Source organism: Leptosomus discolor, unplaced genomic scaffold, assembly GCF_034619465.1.
Source record: "Leptosomus discolor isolate bLepDis1 unplaced genomic scaffold, bLepDis1.hap2 HAP2_SCAFFOLD_63, whole genome shotgun sequence".
In the NCBI taxonomy this organism is placed as follows: Eukaryota; Metazoa; Chordata; class Aves; order Leptosomiformes; family Leptosomidae; genus Leptosomus; species Leptosomus discolor.
In genome coordinates, this window is record NW_028237738.1 from 783,080 (window position 1) to 800,064 (window position 16,985).

At 47.0% G+C, this 16,985-nt stretch overlaps 1 protein-coding gene across 1 annotated transcript in view; it reads left to right on the plus strand.

The window, feature by feature from the left end:
* The window catches only part of LOC147413155 (axonemal central pair apparatus protein HYDIN-like), an 82,325-nt gene that overhangs the window by 14,704 nt on the left and 50,636 nt on the right, over positions 1 to 16,985 (plus strand). Inside the window, exons 3-6 of the mRNA XM_086480599.1 lie at positions 5,790 to 6,029; positions 6,568 to 6,629; positions 7,885 to 7,928; positions 8,066 to 8,116. Coding sequence (XP_086336725.1) covers positions 5,790 to 6,029; positions 6,568 to 6,629; positions 7,885 to 7,928; positions 8,066 to 8,116 — 397 coding nt within the window. The remainder of the gene's footprint in view (positions 1 to 5,789; positions 6,030 to 6,567; positions 6,630 to 7,884; positions 7,929 to 8,065; positions 8,117 to 16,985) is intronic.

The following is a 16,985-nucleotide window of genomic DNA, read 5'->3' on the forward strand; positions in this document are numbered from 1 at the left end:
AAGATTCACTTAAAAAAAAATAATTTAAAAAGTGCTGTTGACATCCTCTTGATCTTGGGGCTTGATTTTATATGTTAGAGAACAAAACAAGTAACTCAGATCTGAGTTTTAAGTCAGTTTAAAAAAATTTCTGAAGATGGAAGAGTATGTCGTTAAAAATTAAGTGAGACCTGTTGCTGTGTTGCCAAGAATTTCATGGCGTGACAGTCTGTCCCAAACCTCTGCTAGCAAACAGGGCTCCACTGAGTCTCAGCACATCCTCCATTAAACCATCACATCGCTGAAAATTAGAAAGCTCGCTCATGTTTTTCGGCTGTGCAACAATAAAGAATATATTCACTGACTAGTCAGTAATTAGCGTCAACCAGTTCTTGTTCTTCATTATAGAAATATTCTGGTCCAGTTATTCCAGAGTGAAAAGAAATTTATTTTAAAAAAAAAAAAGTTGTTGCATGATGTAGGTGTATTTTACTGCCAGCAATCTCCTTTTGCATTTATTTGAAAGTTCAAATACCTCTTCAGCCCACTAGACCTGTGAGAACATGAACTCATGTCCCAGTCGCCTGCTTCTTTGTTGGAACAGCTCAGGTCTCTGCCTCGGTCACCCCCAGTACACCAAGCCATTAGTGCCATAGTTTGGTCCCCTTTTCTCTCTTTGGTATTTGTTTTTACAAGGTAGTAGAGAATTAGATCGTGTAAAACGGAGCAGAAGGTGTGGGAAATCCACTTGAAACTTTCCCTTTGTTCCTTTGTACCAGTTATCTGCATGGAGTCAGCTGAGGGCCCAGCTGGACTCCAGGAAATGGGGTTTTAAGGTAACAGGAAACCAGAAATTCATTTCCACTGTCCTCATGGAGGTGAGATGAGCGTTGCTGAAGTTCAGACATTCTTCCACAGAGAACCTTCCCACAGGGAAGTCAAAACCACCGTAGTCAAAATTCACATCTCCAGGGTTCTGCTTCTGCAGGTCTTGGATTTCTTTCTAGCCTGTATCACTGTGTGCCTTACAGCGCCTGGTTGCTTTTGAAGAGCTTTGTAAGGATTTCTGTGTCTGTAGACGTAGTTTGGGCAATGCCTGGTGAGTGCAGCTGGTTCAGCACAACCACTAGCAGCATTCTTGGTGACAGGTCAACTGTGGGGTGAGCTTGTCCCAAAACGAGGACCGCAGAAGTCAGTCTGCTGTCTGTTATCAGGTTTTGTAAATAACAGAGGATGATAGGAGGAAAACAAAACTTAATGTTCATGAAGGTAATCAAACACTTGTTTTTAATGAACACTCAAAGAAAAAGAAGACCTGCATACAGTTGTCTCATTGAAATAGAAACATATGCTGTAAAAAACCTGAACAATTATTCTTCTCCCCTGCTCCACCCCACCATCCAGCTCTTTTCTTAAGGAATCTATTTTTTTCTCTCTGAAGCCCTATTAGGTATACGTATTTCTGAGTCATCCAATAAAACTGTCATTCTTTGGTTAATGTTTCAAGGACTAGAAAGGAAATAATACAGCCAGCACACACACACACACACACAAAAAAAGAAATGGAATTGTTAATTTTTTTTACTGGTGTAATATCTCTCTTCTATTTGATCTGTATCTGCACCAAAGGGAGGTGTAGAACATCACCCTGAAGGTATCTCTTGCTGTCAGTGGATCATGAATGTCAGCCTTGACAAGCATCCTCTGGTGATGTTATAAAGCATCTATGGCTTCCTGTAAGCAAAGCTGTCCGTACTTTTGTCTTGTCTTGTTGGAGTATTCCTACTTTTTCCATAGCATCTCTCGCTTGTCATCCTTACGCTGAGAAATGTCTTGTAAAATCTCATTAGCTTGTTTTAATTGTCTGCCCTCCTGCTAACTTTTAAAAGCCATTGCGTCTGCCTTAAAAGATACATGGTATTTTTACTTGTACTTTAGAAGAAAAGACTTTTTTTGTGATATGGTTCATAAATTCCAGTTATTGCAGACTTTGCACTGTGGGTGTCGTGTATCCTTGTCTACATTGAGCCTGTACCCGGGGCTAAGCTGTAACAGTTACTCTGTCACCTGGTGAACCCTCACCAGCCAGGGAGGGGAATTGGGGAAAAGGAGAGCAGACCTGGGGTAGAAGTGCAGCAGATTTAGTGAAAACACCACCAATACCACCAGAGACGTGCTTAGCCAAGGGAATATGCAGCTGTCCCCATTGGCCAGAGGGCAGTCCTGAGGAGAAGCCAGAGGAACCCCACAGGAGCTCCCTCTCCTCAGCAAACCTTCCCCCTTTAGAATGACCATGCCATCATGGTGTGGGCTACCCCTGGAGCTAACTCAGGTCGGCTGCCCTGGAACTGCCTAGCGTGGCTGGGCTGTGATTCTGTCCCAGCCAAACCGGGACAAGCTTCTATACTTTTAAGCCCCAAATCCTGCAAAGACTCTGACTTTCCAGGGAACTATTTAACGGCCAAGCTTAAACCCATGCTTCGGTTCTGGTACAGTCCAGGTCCAGCTCTCTTTCCAAAAGCCTGCTGCTAGGGATGCTTGCCAGCACTCAGGGATCCCTGAGAGGGAGAGCAGGAGTCGGTATTTTGGCTTGCTTCTGTCTGCCAGCTTCCCATCTCCCGTACAAAACAAGCAACTAACATGGTACTGATGATGTGTTGAGGGGAAAAAAAATCGGGTAAATAAATAGAATCTGAAAAGTCCTCTAAATGGATTCCACTGATGTTTTGCCATTCAAAAAGTAAATAATGCCAGTAAAACTTGTGCTGTCATATAATCATATGTGCATTCACGTGACCATGGAGTGCCTTGTCTAAGTAGTTACGCTGTGTCTTGCCAAAATCTTCCATACAAAAAAAATGAATGAAAGTGTCCATGTTAGCTGTGTTTTGCATTTGATTGGATTTATTTTCTTTTGATGGGACAGCTTCTCTCTCTCATAATTATATTAATAGTATGTGAATATATCAACAATTATGACAGAAGTGCCCATGAAGTGTGGTAGCAATATGGTAGATGAAGCAATCCAAAGGAAAACAAGTTCATCACACTATGTCAGCATCCCTTTTTTAAGAGGAAAAGTCCTATGCGATGTACTAGAGAATTAGAACATTTTTCATTATGCCAATCCTACATTTGACTGAGAGAGGCATCAGCAACAAGTGAATCCCAAAAAAGTCTCTGAAATGCAGGTCAAAACTTAGGAGAACTTGAATAAGCAAAAATGGGGGGGAAAAGATTTGGAAACACAGATTTATTAAAATACAGGGGCTGAAATATTTTACCTGTTCATGCTATGAACGACCCCCTATTTTATAGGAGAGAAGAGAGGGCACAGAGGATAGATTATGTAGCTCGACATACTTAAGGGGCTGGGGGCTTCCAGGCCATGCTGCAAAGGTAAAGTTTGAAGTCAGTCTGTGGCCTCAGTCCTTCCATCAGTGGGGCTAAATCCTGAGGATTTTTGTGGTTGATGATTGCAGAGATTCACTCCAAAGTTGAAGCAAAGAGCGACCGTGTGTCTTCCTGTAGTAAGTGGTGCCTGTGTAACAGCCAGGATCTGACTTACTCTGTGTCTCGGATCTCCTAAATGTGTGTTCAGCCTAGAGGATGATGACCCATCTTGCTCAAAAGCCTCTTTAGAGTAGAACTGCTGCTTCAGGGTGATGACTCGGGTTAAATGGTTCACAATTTAAGAAAACAACCTTCTGAACACCACTTGAATTCTTGGAGCTGAGCATACATTTTTATTTCCGCACTAATGTGCAGTAAGCTTTGGTTCATTTATTTTAGGGGAGAGAGCGGCTTTGCAATGGCATCCGCCAGCTCTCTCAACACTTGTGGGTGCATCCCCTCAGGGCCCATGGATTTGTGGGTGTCTAGTTTACCTAGAAGATCCCTAACCCAATCCTTCTCGACCAAGGGGTAGTCTTCCTTTCTTCTGACTTCTTTCCCTAGTGCCAGGGTCAGGGACTCCTGAGGGTCAGCTTTAGTAGTAAAGACTGAGGCAAAGGCAACACTTAACAACTCCACCTTCTCCATATCCTCTGTCACCAGGGCACCCACCTCATTCAGCAATGGGCCCACAGTTTCCTTCGTCTTTCTTTTACTGCCAGTGTGTTTGAAGAAGCCCTTCTTGTTGTTTTTGACATCCTTGGCTAGCTTTAATTCCAAGTGGGCCTTAGCTTTCCTGGTTGCATCCCTGCGTTCTCTGGCAGTGTTTCTATATCCCTCCCAAGTGACTAGCCCCTTTTTCCACCTGCTGTACATTTCTTTCTTCCCTTTGAGTTTTACTAGAAGCTCCTTGCCCATCCAAGCAGGCCTCCTGCCTCCTTTGCTCCACTTCTTCCTCATAGGAATGCACCCATCTTGAGCTTGGAGGAAGTGCTGCTTGAATAGCAACCAGCTCTCTTGGGCCCCTCTGCTTTCTAGAGCCCCAGCCCACGGGATTCCTCCAGGTAGGTTTTTGAGGAGGCTGAAGTTGGCTCTCCAAGTCCAGGGTTGCCATCCTACTTAGTGCCCTGCTTCTCCCATGCAGGACCCTGAACTCCACCATCTCGTGGTCACTACAGCAAGGGTGCCCCCAACCTTCACATCTCCAACCAATCCTTCTTTGTTTGTCAGTATGAGGTCAAGCAGCGCCCCTCTCCTCATTGGTTCCTCCACCACCTGTGTCAGAAAGTGTCCTCAGTGCTCTGTAGGAACCTCTTGGACTGTGGCTGCTTGGCTGGGTTGCTTTTCCAGCAAATGTCAGGGTAGTTGAAGTCCCCCATGAGACCCAGAGCCTGTGATTGTGAGGCCACTTTCAGCTGGCTGTAGAAGGCCTCATTGACTTCCTCCTCCTGGTCAGGTGGCCTGTAGTAAACACCCACAATAGTGTCACCCACATTAGCCTGCCCCTTAAGTCTCACCCGTAAGCTCTCAACTTGTCCCTCCCCTAGGCAAAGCTCGATACATTCCAGATCCTTTTTCACAGAGGGCAACTCCCCCACCTCGCCTGGCTGGCCTGTCTTTCCTGAAGAGCCCGTAGCCATCCATGACAGTGTTCCCGTCATTGAGCTGTCCCACCGTGTCTCCGTTGGTGCTATGAGATCACGGCCCTGCAGCCGCACACAGATCTCTAACTCCTCCTGTTTGCTCCCCGTGCTGTGTGCATTGGTGTACAGGCATTTTGGGGAGGTAACTGAGCACGCAGGTTTCCCTGGAGGGACGGAGGAGGATCTACCATAGCTAGACATGCCCTGGAGGGAGCTGGCCTTCTGGTTTTCTTCTGGAGAGGCAGCTGTGGGACACTTGTTGTTGCTCTGCTTCGCCTGGTCTATTCCCCAGTCAAATGAAACGGCAGGGGCATTGCCACCCTGGACCCCATGCCTGGGCACATTCAGTTTGAAGCCCTCCTTACCAAGCTGGCTGGCCTTTTACCAAAGATACCCTTGCCTCTGCCAGACAGGTGAACTCCATCCCTCCCCAATAGGTTAATGTCAAAGGATGCCCCACTGTCATACACCCCAAAGCCCTCACAACGGCACCAGCCGCACAACCAAGAGTTGATGTGCATTATCTGTTGATTTGCGGCTGCCTCTTTCCCCCTAACTGGTAAAATGCAGGAAAAGGTAACTCGGGCACCTGAATTTTGCACTGTTGACCCCAGGACTTTGTAGTCTTCTTTGATTCCACACAGGTTGTGACTTGTTAGGTCATTCATGCCCACATGAAAGAGGAACAGTGGGTAGCAGTCCATGCTCTTGACAAGCTGTGCTACCTTCTCAGCTCCGTCTCGGATCTCACCCCTTCCCTTTTGTTGTTGCTAGGTGTCACTCCTTGGCGCAGATGGTTTAGAGCGGGATGCTGATGGAACCGAAGAGAAGTCCTCAGAGCAACGAGCTCGCCGACCAGTGAATGCGTTTTTCTTGTTCTGCAAACACCATCGCGCTCTCGTGCATAAAGACCACCCTTGGCTCAATAGCCGTGATGCAACCAAGGTCCTGGCGGGTCGGTGGGCTGTTGTAGAGACAGAAGAAGAGCAGAAATACACTAACATGGCCAAGGAGGTGTGTTCTGCCGGGATGTAAAGGGAGTTCATTACCTATTTGCCTGTTTTCTGTTTCTCTGTGTATTCAATGTTTTCTGTGAGGTCTTCCTCTTCCCTGAGTTCCTCAGCTTCCCCAGTGGGATTCTGGTGCCCAGAGCAGCTGCTGTTCTTGCTTTGAATCACGTGGTCCTTCGGACCAGAATGAAAAGAAATTGGTCTGTGTACACAAACTAACCTGGCTCTAGTAGTCATTGGCACAAATCTACGTATTTTGTGGTAGATATCACCTGGTAATCCCTGCGGTACGAGCATTAACAGGGGGACAGTGCATGGGCAGGGGCCACTGAACACAGTAACATACAGTTCAGTGTCAGCTGACCAGTGATCCTTCGCTCAGGCTGTGCATTTGCTATTGGTAATACAGGTTGCTGTTATAATACAGGTGGACAAAAGAAAAAGCGTAGTCAACAAATGTAGTTGCTTTTTACTTTTGATGCTAAAGAATTTAAAAATTCTTAGTGTTTCATGAAGTACTCTCCCTATGTATTGTTCCCCAGTTTCCGACAGAGCAGCGTTTCGTGAGGCAGAGTCCGGTGTCTGAATCAGAGAGCAACCCATCGTCAGAGTCCTTTAACTGGGAGCAAGGAAAAGAGATTTATCCCCATATTTCACAAAGTATCTTTAGGTCAACTTCAAATTTAAATGAGGTCTTTTAAGAAATAGCTTGCTTGGTAAGCTGGCCCCAGGAAGGCTGCAGATCTCAATAGCAGAGTGAGGGGGACACAGCCAGGCACTCAGGCTGATAACATCACCCCAGAACAGATCCCTGTAGTTACCCACGTGATGTAGGTTGTGGGTAACCACTGAACTCGATCTTAGGAAAAATGATGGAGGGCCAGTCAGAAGGAAGGACATCTCTCATTTGTCCAGCAACGGTGGAGCGCTACAAGAAGCACAGAGAGCTGTGAAATGATGGAGAAACCATTCTCTGTACCTGTACCTGTCACCCGAAGTTGTCTGTTACTGTTAACACACGGGTACAAGGTTTGGCGGTTCAGTACTTTGTGTGAGCATGGAAGAGCCCACAGGGAAATTGAAGTGTTCTGCATGGCAGGTCATTTTTGAAGCGGGGTCTGGAATGCCTCTGTAGTTCCCTGTCTGTGACAGTGTAGAAATACCTGAGTATCAGCTTTGTCCAGCTGTTCCTGGTTTGTTCTGCATTCCCACTCACAAATTGGTGAAGCTTCCTGAAAGGTGTGGGAAAAGGGCAGTTAGGAGATCCATCACTATTTTTCTTAGCCTTTTGTCTTGAATGAAGGAAACTCATTCATTAACAAGGAAAATAATTGCAGGAGTTCTGCATGGAGTGACAGATTTGAAACTATTAATGATACTGCTGTAGAAATCATTGCTCCCGTAGCGATTTATTTCTTTTTCTTGTCATGAAGAACAAATTGCATACTCACAGTCAAAGCAAAACAATAAATCTAAGTAGTTTGCATCATTACAACTGGTTCCAAGAATGTGTAGAAGAGAGATAGCATATAATTTTTATTCTTTAAACACCTGCCCTGGAGAGCTCGTGCTGTGCCTGTAGAACTCAGTGTTGGCTTCTGTTGGTGGTTTCCTTAGCAGCAGGCTGTCTATTTGTATCCTGCAGACTCCCTTGATCAACTTAACTTTTAAAGTTCCACGATCTAGGATATAAGCCCATTAGCTGAGAGGATTTATCAAGTGGAACCACAAGCGTTCCTGCCGTTCGTTAGCGTTTCCCTTCACCGAGGGGAAAATGAAATCTGGCCACTCATAAACGTGCTCCAGCGTTTTTAGTTACTCCCATAACAGGGGTAGTGTTCTTCTGTTAACTCTCACAGGCCTTACTGGGAATATCCAGCTGCCTTGGAAAATCGCCAGCCAGGTTACGGTTGCTCAAGCCCCGTTTCCCTTGCGAGAAAGCCCGTTGTTTTTAAACACGGCCGTGCGTCAGCAAGACCCCGGCAGTGGGGATTGTTCCTGCAGGGAGCAGCCTGATGAATCCCGGCTGCTGCTGCTCAGTGACGGAGCTGGACGGGTCTGCCCATGAGTGCTCGGCCAGCGGTTCCGCAGGTACAGGCAGCCCAACTGGGAGCTCCTGTCCTTGCTGTGCTGCTGCTTTGGCAGCCGCCTGCGGTAGGAGGGGACAAGTGTTGCCCTCCCGCAGTTTGCTCCCTCCCCTTTGGGGAGGTCGGTTAATGTTCAGCCCTGGCTTTGCAGAGCAAATCCATTCATACAGCAGCTCACGTGAACTGCTCCTGTTGGGAACCGATGGAAAGCTGATCGCTGCCTTGTCTGGTGAATGGCAGGCGTTCCGGTTCTCCTGTGATGGACAGCCTGTCAGCTCGTCGGATTTCTCCGTGGAACAGTTTGGTTACTCGAAGCAGCAAGGCTGATACAAAGAGCTCACACACCTCATTGCTAGCGGTTCTGTGCTTTCCACTCTGCAGGCTGGAAACGTGATTCCTGCGTGGGCTGTGGCTTTAACGAGGGGAGGCAAAGCTGCTTCACTGTGTATTTCCCTCCCATCTCTTCCCTTACCCCCTCCTCTTCCCTTCCCTCCACCAGGCTATTTTTGTGGCCTACTGAGCTCCCAAACCGAACTGGGGGAAAGGGGCGAGGTGAGAAGTGTTGCAGTCCTCAGGCTGCAGATTAAAGACACGGGCCCTATTCAGAAAAGGCGGGGGGTGTGGGGGGGTCAGCGAGCCCTGCAGGGTTTTGTTGTTTACAGCCGTTCCTGTAAATCCAGGCTTTCACACGGCGGGTTCACTTGGCGCTGAGCTGCTTGGCCACTGAATAGTTTTCCCCCTTGCTACAGCCTGCAGGCAGCAAGTGCCGGCTGGCAGGTTCAGATGGAAATGGAAGCAAGCGACGCACGTGCGATGGTGATCCTGCCGCAAGGCGTGTGGGGTGTTGGGCTGGGAACCACTGCAGGGACTCCATCAGAGGGCCAGGTTCCCGGAGCTGTTTCTGTGTGGGACACCCAAGGGGTTTTCTTCCTTCTGCGCGTGTTTCTGTGCAGGCACACGCGTGAAACGTAGGTGCTTCTCTGTGCCGTGGTGGGGCCTGGCGGCAGCTGGTGGGTGGGAACATGTGCAAGCCCAGGAGAACTTCCTGCAGCTGCCCTGCCGTGTGCTTCAGGGTAAAACAGCTCTTCTGGTCCTTTGCTGCCATCGAGAGCTGCTGAGTGCCCGGGAAGGTGGTGGGTGTCGGGTTCCTCCTCCCTGGGGTCAGCACTGGTCCTTGCTGGGTGGCCTCCCACAGCAGCCAGTGCTGTACACCCCTGTCAGCCGTCAGGCAGACATCTACAGCAAGATCAGCAAGATACTTGGAAAACATCACTGTTGCATTTTGTGAACGAAATAGGTCCCCATCCTTTCCCTACTCCCCAAACTGTTGAGAATCCAGAGCTTTTCCCCCACCCTGCTACGTGTAGCCTGGCTTTGTTTGTTTTGGTGCCTGCTACCAAGAATATAGCAAACAAGTGAGATGTGTGCGGTGTGCTCTGGGCCAAAGAAAGTTTTAAATGGTCCCAGTTTATTGTATGCAGCCATGCAGCACGGTACATTTGGAAGGAACGCTGGGATCATGTATCAGAAATTACTGAAAACAAAATGATACTGGTAGTGGTTTACATTTGGTGCCTGGTTTGGGAAAGCGTATACTCAACTATTCTAAAATACAGATCTCCTAGAGAACAATGAGTGCAAGTTAGGGAGCATCATGCTGCATTTATTGCTAAATGTATGTTTTAATTGCATTCAAACTAGAAAGTAAACCAAGATTGTACCTGCAAAATTACTCAAATGGTGTCTGTTTCCCAGAGTGAGTGTACAAGCACTGGAGAGCAGCTTGCAGGACCAGAACTTCAGCCTGCTCTGGGTGATAGAGCCTCAGGAGAGGGAAGAGAAAACCCACTTTTTTAAATACAGCTCTACTGACCTTATTATTTCTTCCTATTAAATTGTGTTGTCAGTGAGACTCTCGGCATGTGATTGAACTGTTAAAAATCAAGATATTTAAGGATTATTTACTGTATTAAATCCTCTTACAAGGGGTGCGCTCTGTTGCCCTGTGAATAGTATAGTGCCATGACTGGCGTAACGGGTCCTTTTCCTTTTCTTTTCTAGCACAAGGATGAATTTATGAAGGCAAATCCCGGGTACAAGTGGTGCCCAACAACAAACCAACCTGTGAAAACCAAGACATCCGCTGTTAGAAACAGGAAAAAGCTGCGGGCCTTGGCATCATACTCTGCAAAAGATTTACCAAGCCAGAGGGAAGTGACAGAAAGTGAAGAAATGCCCCAGTTTAACTTGGGGATGGCGGGTGAGATTTCCACCCATGTTACTCAGACGCAGTGTCCTTGTTTTGTTGGAGGGTGGGTGCGGCATTGAAACGGAACTGTGACACCGCTTTGCCTTACTGCACATGGGACTGCCGTGCAAATACCTTTCCTGTCCCTAATTAAGCTGCCAGGCTCTAGTTAAACCTCTGCATAACAACTTTCTAAAATTTTCCTTCGTGCATGATTGCTGTCGGGTGTCGAGTCCAGATCTATGGCGGCATATCATAACCCACACTGCCTTTGGGGTCCAGATTTGGTTGATTTTTAATCCCAGCTTATCTGTTAGAGATGTTCATTTTCTCATCAAAAAGGGAAATGCTGGTTGTGTGCATTCTGTTTCACTGTCACAGAGCGGTGTTCTGTCGTTAGGAATTTGCGTTTACGAAAAGAGCTTATGGGTGTCTGTGAAGTTGGAGGTGTTGACATTCTTGTGGATGAATGTACAGGTGGAGCTAACCTTTATTTAACCTGTATTTAAATCAAGAGAAGTGTAATTTAATTTCACTTACAATATGCTTTTTTCCCCATTATACCTTGAAGGGGCAGATTCAAACCTTTGAAACATTTAAAAATAATAATAATCTGTGAATAAGTGTAGGTGAAGTGCCTGAACTGGTGAAAGGCAGATCATCTCTCACTGATACCCACAAATAGAACTGTTCAACCGTGACCTGGAAATACAGAGACATTAATGTTAAATACTGTCAGCTTAAGAACATAACAGTCAAGGTAGAATATCATTTTTCCCCCACCATCCTTTTTTCTTTTTTTTTCCTTTTTGTGCTTTAAAGTTTCTAATTTTATAAATACTGATGTATTTGAAACATTGACATATCCTGCCTGGTTTATGACAGCTTATGTGGCAGATAGGACTTTTCTGCTTAGAGAGGTCATGGGCTGGAGGGTGGAAAATGCTTTTCTGGAACAGGTGTAAAAGGATAAAAAGGCTTGTAAGCCTTTTTGCTAGTATAGTGGTTGTGAAAATGCCAGTCATGAAATTCCTTCTGGCTATGAAGGAACTGGGAAATGTGATCAAAATAATGTTTTTCATGATACCTAGTTATGATATATGGGAGACCCATTCTAAAAATCGCAGTCCCCTTCATCAGGCCTGCTTTTGCTCTCAGAGAGTAACATCTATGGTCCTTAAGGTTTATTGGCGTAACACAAAGAACAAGGAATAGGTCCTGATCCGCCGGTCTGCCGTTCCCCACTGCTCCTGCTGGGCTATCCCAGTGTAGAGTTTCTGAGTACAGAGAGGTCTTGAATCAAAGTAGAGGACAGAGAACGTCAGAATTAATTAGAAACTAATCTTCTCCATTGTTTTATCTACAGAGCCATTCACTTCTGAAGACAGCCCTTTTGTGCTACATGTGATTTAATTGATTGATTGATTGATTGACTGATTTACTGCAGGCTGAGTCAGTGAGCGTAGTAATTGCCACGGTCTCACCCCAGCCCTAATGCCAATGAGTGCTGGCTACTGCTTAGGGATAACAACAGCTCCTGAAGTCACAGCAGCTCCTGACAGAGATGTTGGCACATCCAAATCACGACCAGCCTGCCACGCCAAAGGGATGAGCGTTTTGTCAGCTGTGTGCCAGTTCATGCTGAATCTGGTTTGTGGTGTTCTGCTCCCCTCAGCTTCCTGTGATAGTGCAACTCAACGCTGACTCTTCTATCCAGCACAACCTCTTTTAAAACCCAGGCTGTATACCAGCTGATGAGCTAAAAGGTAGCTGAACTACCTCAGAAACACTTTCACCTTTGACATGTCACTGGCTGTCTTGCACCTTCAAGGCATGTAGCTTCCTTAGGACAGGGATTATATGATTCCAGAATAATTCCAGGAAATTTGTTTTACTTGTTGGTAACTGTTCATCCTGTCTTGATTGCTTTTTGCATATTGCATTTCATTTTGTAAAATGGAATAGAGAGAGAGTAAGATCTTGCTTTCTTTTTTTAAAATCCCCCAGAGGCCAGATCTCTCCTCTATTTTGGCATTCCAACAGGAACCACTCCACCTTTAAGTTTCTCATGCTGACTTATCATTGTGTCAAGAACCTGAAGTGTGGCACCAGCACCGGGCTTCTGACCTGCAGACCTGCTGGTGGTGTCCTTGCTCGTCCGGCCCAGGAGTTGTAACTGAGCAGGTTTTCCTCATGACATGGCTCACCTGTGATGTGTTGGGGCAGAAGGCAAAGCCCATTGCTGTTTGCAGGGGGGTGTTACCGGTGCAGCATCTGCCCTCGCAGCTGCAGAGCTAAGTGGGCAACAGCTTTCCCATATGAATGTGCAAGATTCCCAGTGCTTTCACATTTCTGCATCAGGAGAAAACCTTCTGGGCCAAAAAGCTTTCTAGTGAGGCAAAGAGTGGAAAAAACACACTTCCTAGAATAGCCAATATCCTGAGAGAGATGCAGTTTTTGTTTGTAGAGAGAAGCTTCATTCTGCTCCCAGGAGGAAGTTAGTTGAAACTGGTACCTGCTGGCCTTCTTTCTGCATAGTTCTTCCTCGGTTCTTTCTTTCCTCCGATGGAAAACCTGCCGTGATGGACAAGCCATCCTGCTGAGTTTCTAACCAGACCAACACTAACAGAGTATGTCATTCCCAAACAGTGAGATGCTTCCAAGCTTCATCAGTAGGAAAAGCTGTTGAGAAAGTTACGAATCATTTACCATTCTGCCACTCAAGTTCTTGACTATTTTCTCACTACTGTTGCTTTAACTGTGAATTGCTTTAAAACAGCACTTAAAGCTTGTAATTTTTCATACCAGTAAGTTCTTGGTGCCATAAGAGAAACGTTGTGCTGAGACGGCCCTACAAACAGGTGGCAATGTTGGTATGTATGCGTTTTGTCTTCTCTTAGATGAAGTTACTGTGTCATTTGAAACCTTAGTGGAAGGATGTTTGGTTCTCTCAGGATCAGACATCTAAGTGCCAGCCCTCTGCTACAGCTGCAGCAGAAGTATTCAAGTTGCTTACGCACCAAAATAAACTTTCCCTTCCCACTTAGCTGTCATTTTTTTCTCCCTTCCTCTTAATTTTTACATTTAAATTAACAGTTTAAGTGTTTGCTTACTTGGGGAGACCCCCAGTGCTATGTTTGTCCTGTTACAATAAGCTACTTCCTTGAAGGGCAGAGACCCCCAAGAAAACATTTAGAAGGGGGAAAGAATTTTAGAGCCGTAAGCTGGATGTGCTTCAGCTGGCCAGAACTGAGGAGGGGGGAGGAGACCTGCAGGTTGCTGAAGGGAAGCACTTGAGAGCAGCTGGGAGACACCAGTGTGCTGTGGGGATAAGAAAGTGCTGCCCTGCAGTGTGTCAGGGCAAGTGTTTCAGGAGCCCTCGAGAAGAGTTATTGCCCCTGAACAGCACCCAGCTGGGCTGATGTGGTTTCCCTGCTGACCCTTCACATACCAGCAAGACGAACTCCCCCTGGAAAAACTGGAGAGGAGAGCTGCAGGGATCGCTGGGACATGGGGGGTGGACCTGTGTGATGACACCAGGAGTTCTTGATTTGCTTAGGCTAGAAAAGCAAGTGGAAGAAGAGTGGGGTGAGTGCTGTAAATGCAGACGAGGGAAATAACGCTTTAGGGAGAACAGTTACTAAGCTGAAAGGTATGGGCACCAGAAAAAACGTGTACCGCCTGGCCCTGAGTGAATTTAAGCTGAAAACTACAAGAAGACTCATAATGGTTAGAAGATTTGTGTTCTGCAACGGCCTTCCAATGGGAATAAAGAAAGGAGAAAGCAACCAGCCAACCCCTTCTTGCTTAATACGGAGTTCAGTAAGTCTATGATGAGCCTGGAGGTCTCTTCCAATCTCTCCTTCCTCTGAAAGAACTCCCTCTTCAGGCATTGTCTTTCAAGATACGTGTTCCCTTTTCACTTTTTCGTTGCTCGGATGTCCCTTGTTTGAAGGACCGAACTGTTTGCTGATCAAGTATTTTGATGGCAAAAAGTGCTCTGCTGACAGGATCACTTCACTTGTGGATCGTGCTTCGGGACTTGCTGAGCCTTCCCATTTTCTGTCTCTATTTCTTCCATCACTGCTTGTTACTAGATCCTACTCTTCTAACAGTGCCTTGTCTCTTTGTAGACACGTAATACCTTTTGTTCCCTTTTTTATTTAAAAGTAAAAGGTTTAAAAAGCCAAACCAAACCAACAAAAACCTGCACACCTTCTACCTGTTCATCACAGCAGCGGTTTGAAGCCAGATGCTCTTTAGGCTGTGTTCTTAAGAGGATGAGCCACTCTTCTGTCCTTGAGACAATGGATGAGCTTGGGTTCCTCACATGGCCTTCCTCTGCTGCTGTTCACCGCTGCTCTAAGAGGGTATGGAAGAACCTACCCGGTGTCTGTGAGCGTGAGGTGCTGTCTGAGGGAGCCCTTTTGGCAGCATCTCTGGTATTGAATTAAACAGCACCAGCGAGTGCTCCCGTGAACTGGACCTTGATCATCTGCAGTGCTAAATCATTTGGAGGTTAACAGTTACAGGTTTGGCCAATGTCATTTAAAAAGCTCAACAAATTCCCTGGCACCACTGACGAGTGGGAAGGGGCCTGGGGATTTCCCAGGGGGCATTTTCAGCGCAGCTACTCTGCACCTAAATTTTGCACAACAAAATGCCACCAAAAGGACAAGAGTAACACCTTCAGGAATGTCAGGCATCACGAGTTGCAGTACTGAAGGGGTACACAAGTTCCTTCTGAGCCCACATTGTCTGGGTGCCTTTTCTAAAGATGAGAAAAAATGTTCTGCCTTCCTCCCAGGAAAAAGAAGCTCAGGAAAAGGCAAGTCCTCAAATCGTGAAGAAAAGTGGCCTTTTCCACGAAGTGGACCGAGTGGGAACAAAAACCAGGAAAAGCCATTCGGATTTAGTCGAGTTGCGGATTAACACTGTCCGAAGCTTTAGTTAGGTCAGTGTGGTAACTGAAGCGTGAGCTCTCTTCATTGCAGCCCAGTGAACTGCATCCAACACTCAAATAATCACAGTTAGTCAGAATTCCTGAAAATTACCGACCCCACTGGGCTGAGCCATGTTCTGGGTACCTGCTGCTTGTGTACCAAAGTAGTTCCTTTGAGATCTTTCCTGGGTTACACTATCATAAACAGATTTAAATGACATTATTTACTCCCTTTAAAAAAAGGTGCAATATTTACCCACTCAAGAGGTGGTGAAGAGGGTTACTTATATTTTGAGAGCACTTTGCAAGCAGCATTTAACGTTCTGTGTAGGTGTTCAGTCATCCTAAACAGAATTAGACTAGAAAGAATGATCTCTCTGCCCGCTTGGAGAGATTGCATATGGAGGAAGATTAAACAATTTTCTAATATTGACAAATAATTGTGATAAATATCTAATTTTTCCATTGTAGAGACAAGATGTTTAAACTGTTCGCATTCACTGTGAATAAATTCAATATATTGGAAGAATAATTAATGATTACAAATGCATTAAAACTTAGCAAGGCTCCACAGAATTACTTTTCCATTATCTAACTTCTCCGGGATGTTAAGTGAATAAAAGCAGAGACATGTTTTTGTTTGTTGGTTTTGGGGTGTTGTTCCCCGCCCTCCCCCCCAACTAGGGCTGTATGCTTTAGTGTGGTATATTTTGGAGTAAATGGTGCCAGAACAAATACAAAGCTAATTCCCACCCCAAAGCATCAGGTTTTAGAATATCCCCAGAAGATTGAATCATTTGACATTTTTCTTCTCGTTTGAATTGTCGTTGTTTTCTTTCTGGTGTAAGGACTTTTCTGTGAGGTTTCTTTACTGGATTTATTGTCCTTTTTTGTTTGTTTCCCTCGCAGAACAGACACATTTCCTGTATGAATCTGTGCAGCGAACAGAGCTGAAGTCACCAGTCTGACATTGATTTTTTTCCCTAATTTTAATGTATGCAGCTGATGTAATCCATGTGTACTGACTGAGGAAGGCAGAGGCTGCAGTGTACGTTCTCATCACAAAGCTGGATTAACATATACTAGTTTGGTGCTTAGAGTGTGTTTGCTCTGCTTCTTTCCCAGACTCATCCCAGAAGGGTTTGGGCTGGAAGGGGCCTCCAAGGCCACCCAGTGCCACCCGCTGCCCTGGGCAGGGACACCTCCCATTAGCCCAGTCGCTCCCAGCCCCGTCCAGCCTGGCCTGGAGCCCTGCCAGGCAGGGGCAGCCCCAGCCGCTCCGGGCAGCCTGTGCCAGCGCCTCGCCGCCCTCCCGGGAAGAGTTTCCTCCCCGTATCTCACGGGAGGGAAGCGCCCCGCAGCCCCCGGCCCCGCCGCTGTCCCGCAGGGCAAACGCCCCCGCAGCGGCCCCGGCCCCGCGCCCGGCGCCCCGCTCCGGTCGGAGCCGTTTCTGCCCGCGCTGCCGGTGCCGCCGGGTGCGCGGCCGCGCTGTTCCTTCGGCTCGGGGCCGGCGCCGTCGGGCCCCAGGGGGCCGCGGGAAGGGGCTGCCAGGGCGGGCGGCGGTGCCGCCGCGGGGGAACCCCCAGAGCGCCCGGCCCGGCCCCGGCCCGCCCGTGGCTTGGCCGAGCTGGGCTCTGCCCACGGGGCGGGGGGAGAGAGCCCGGGAAGGGGCAGTGTCCTCCT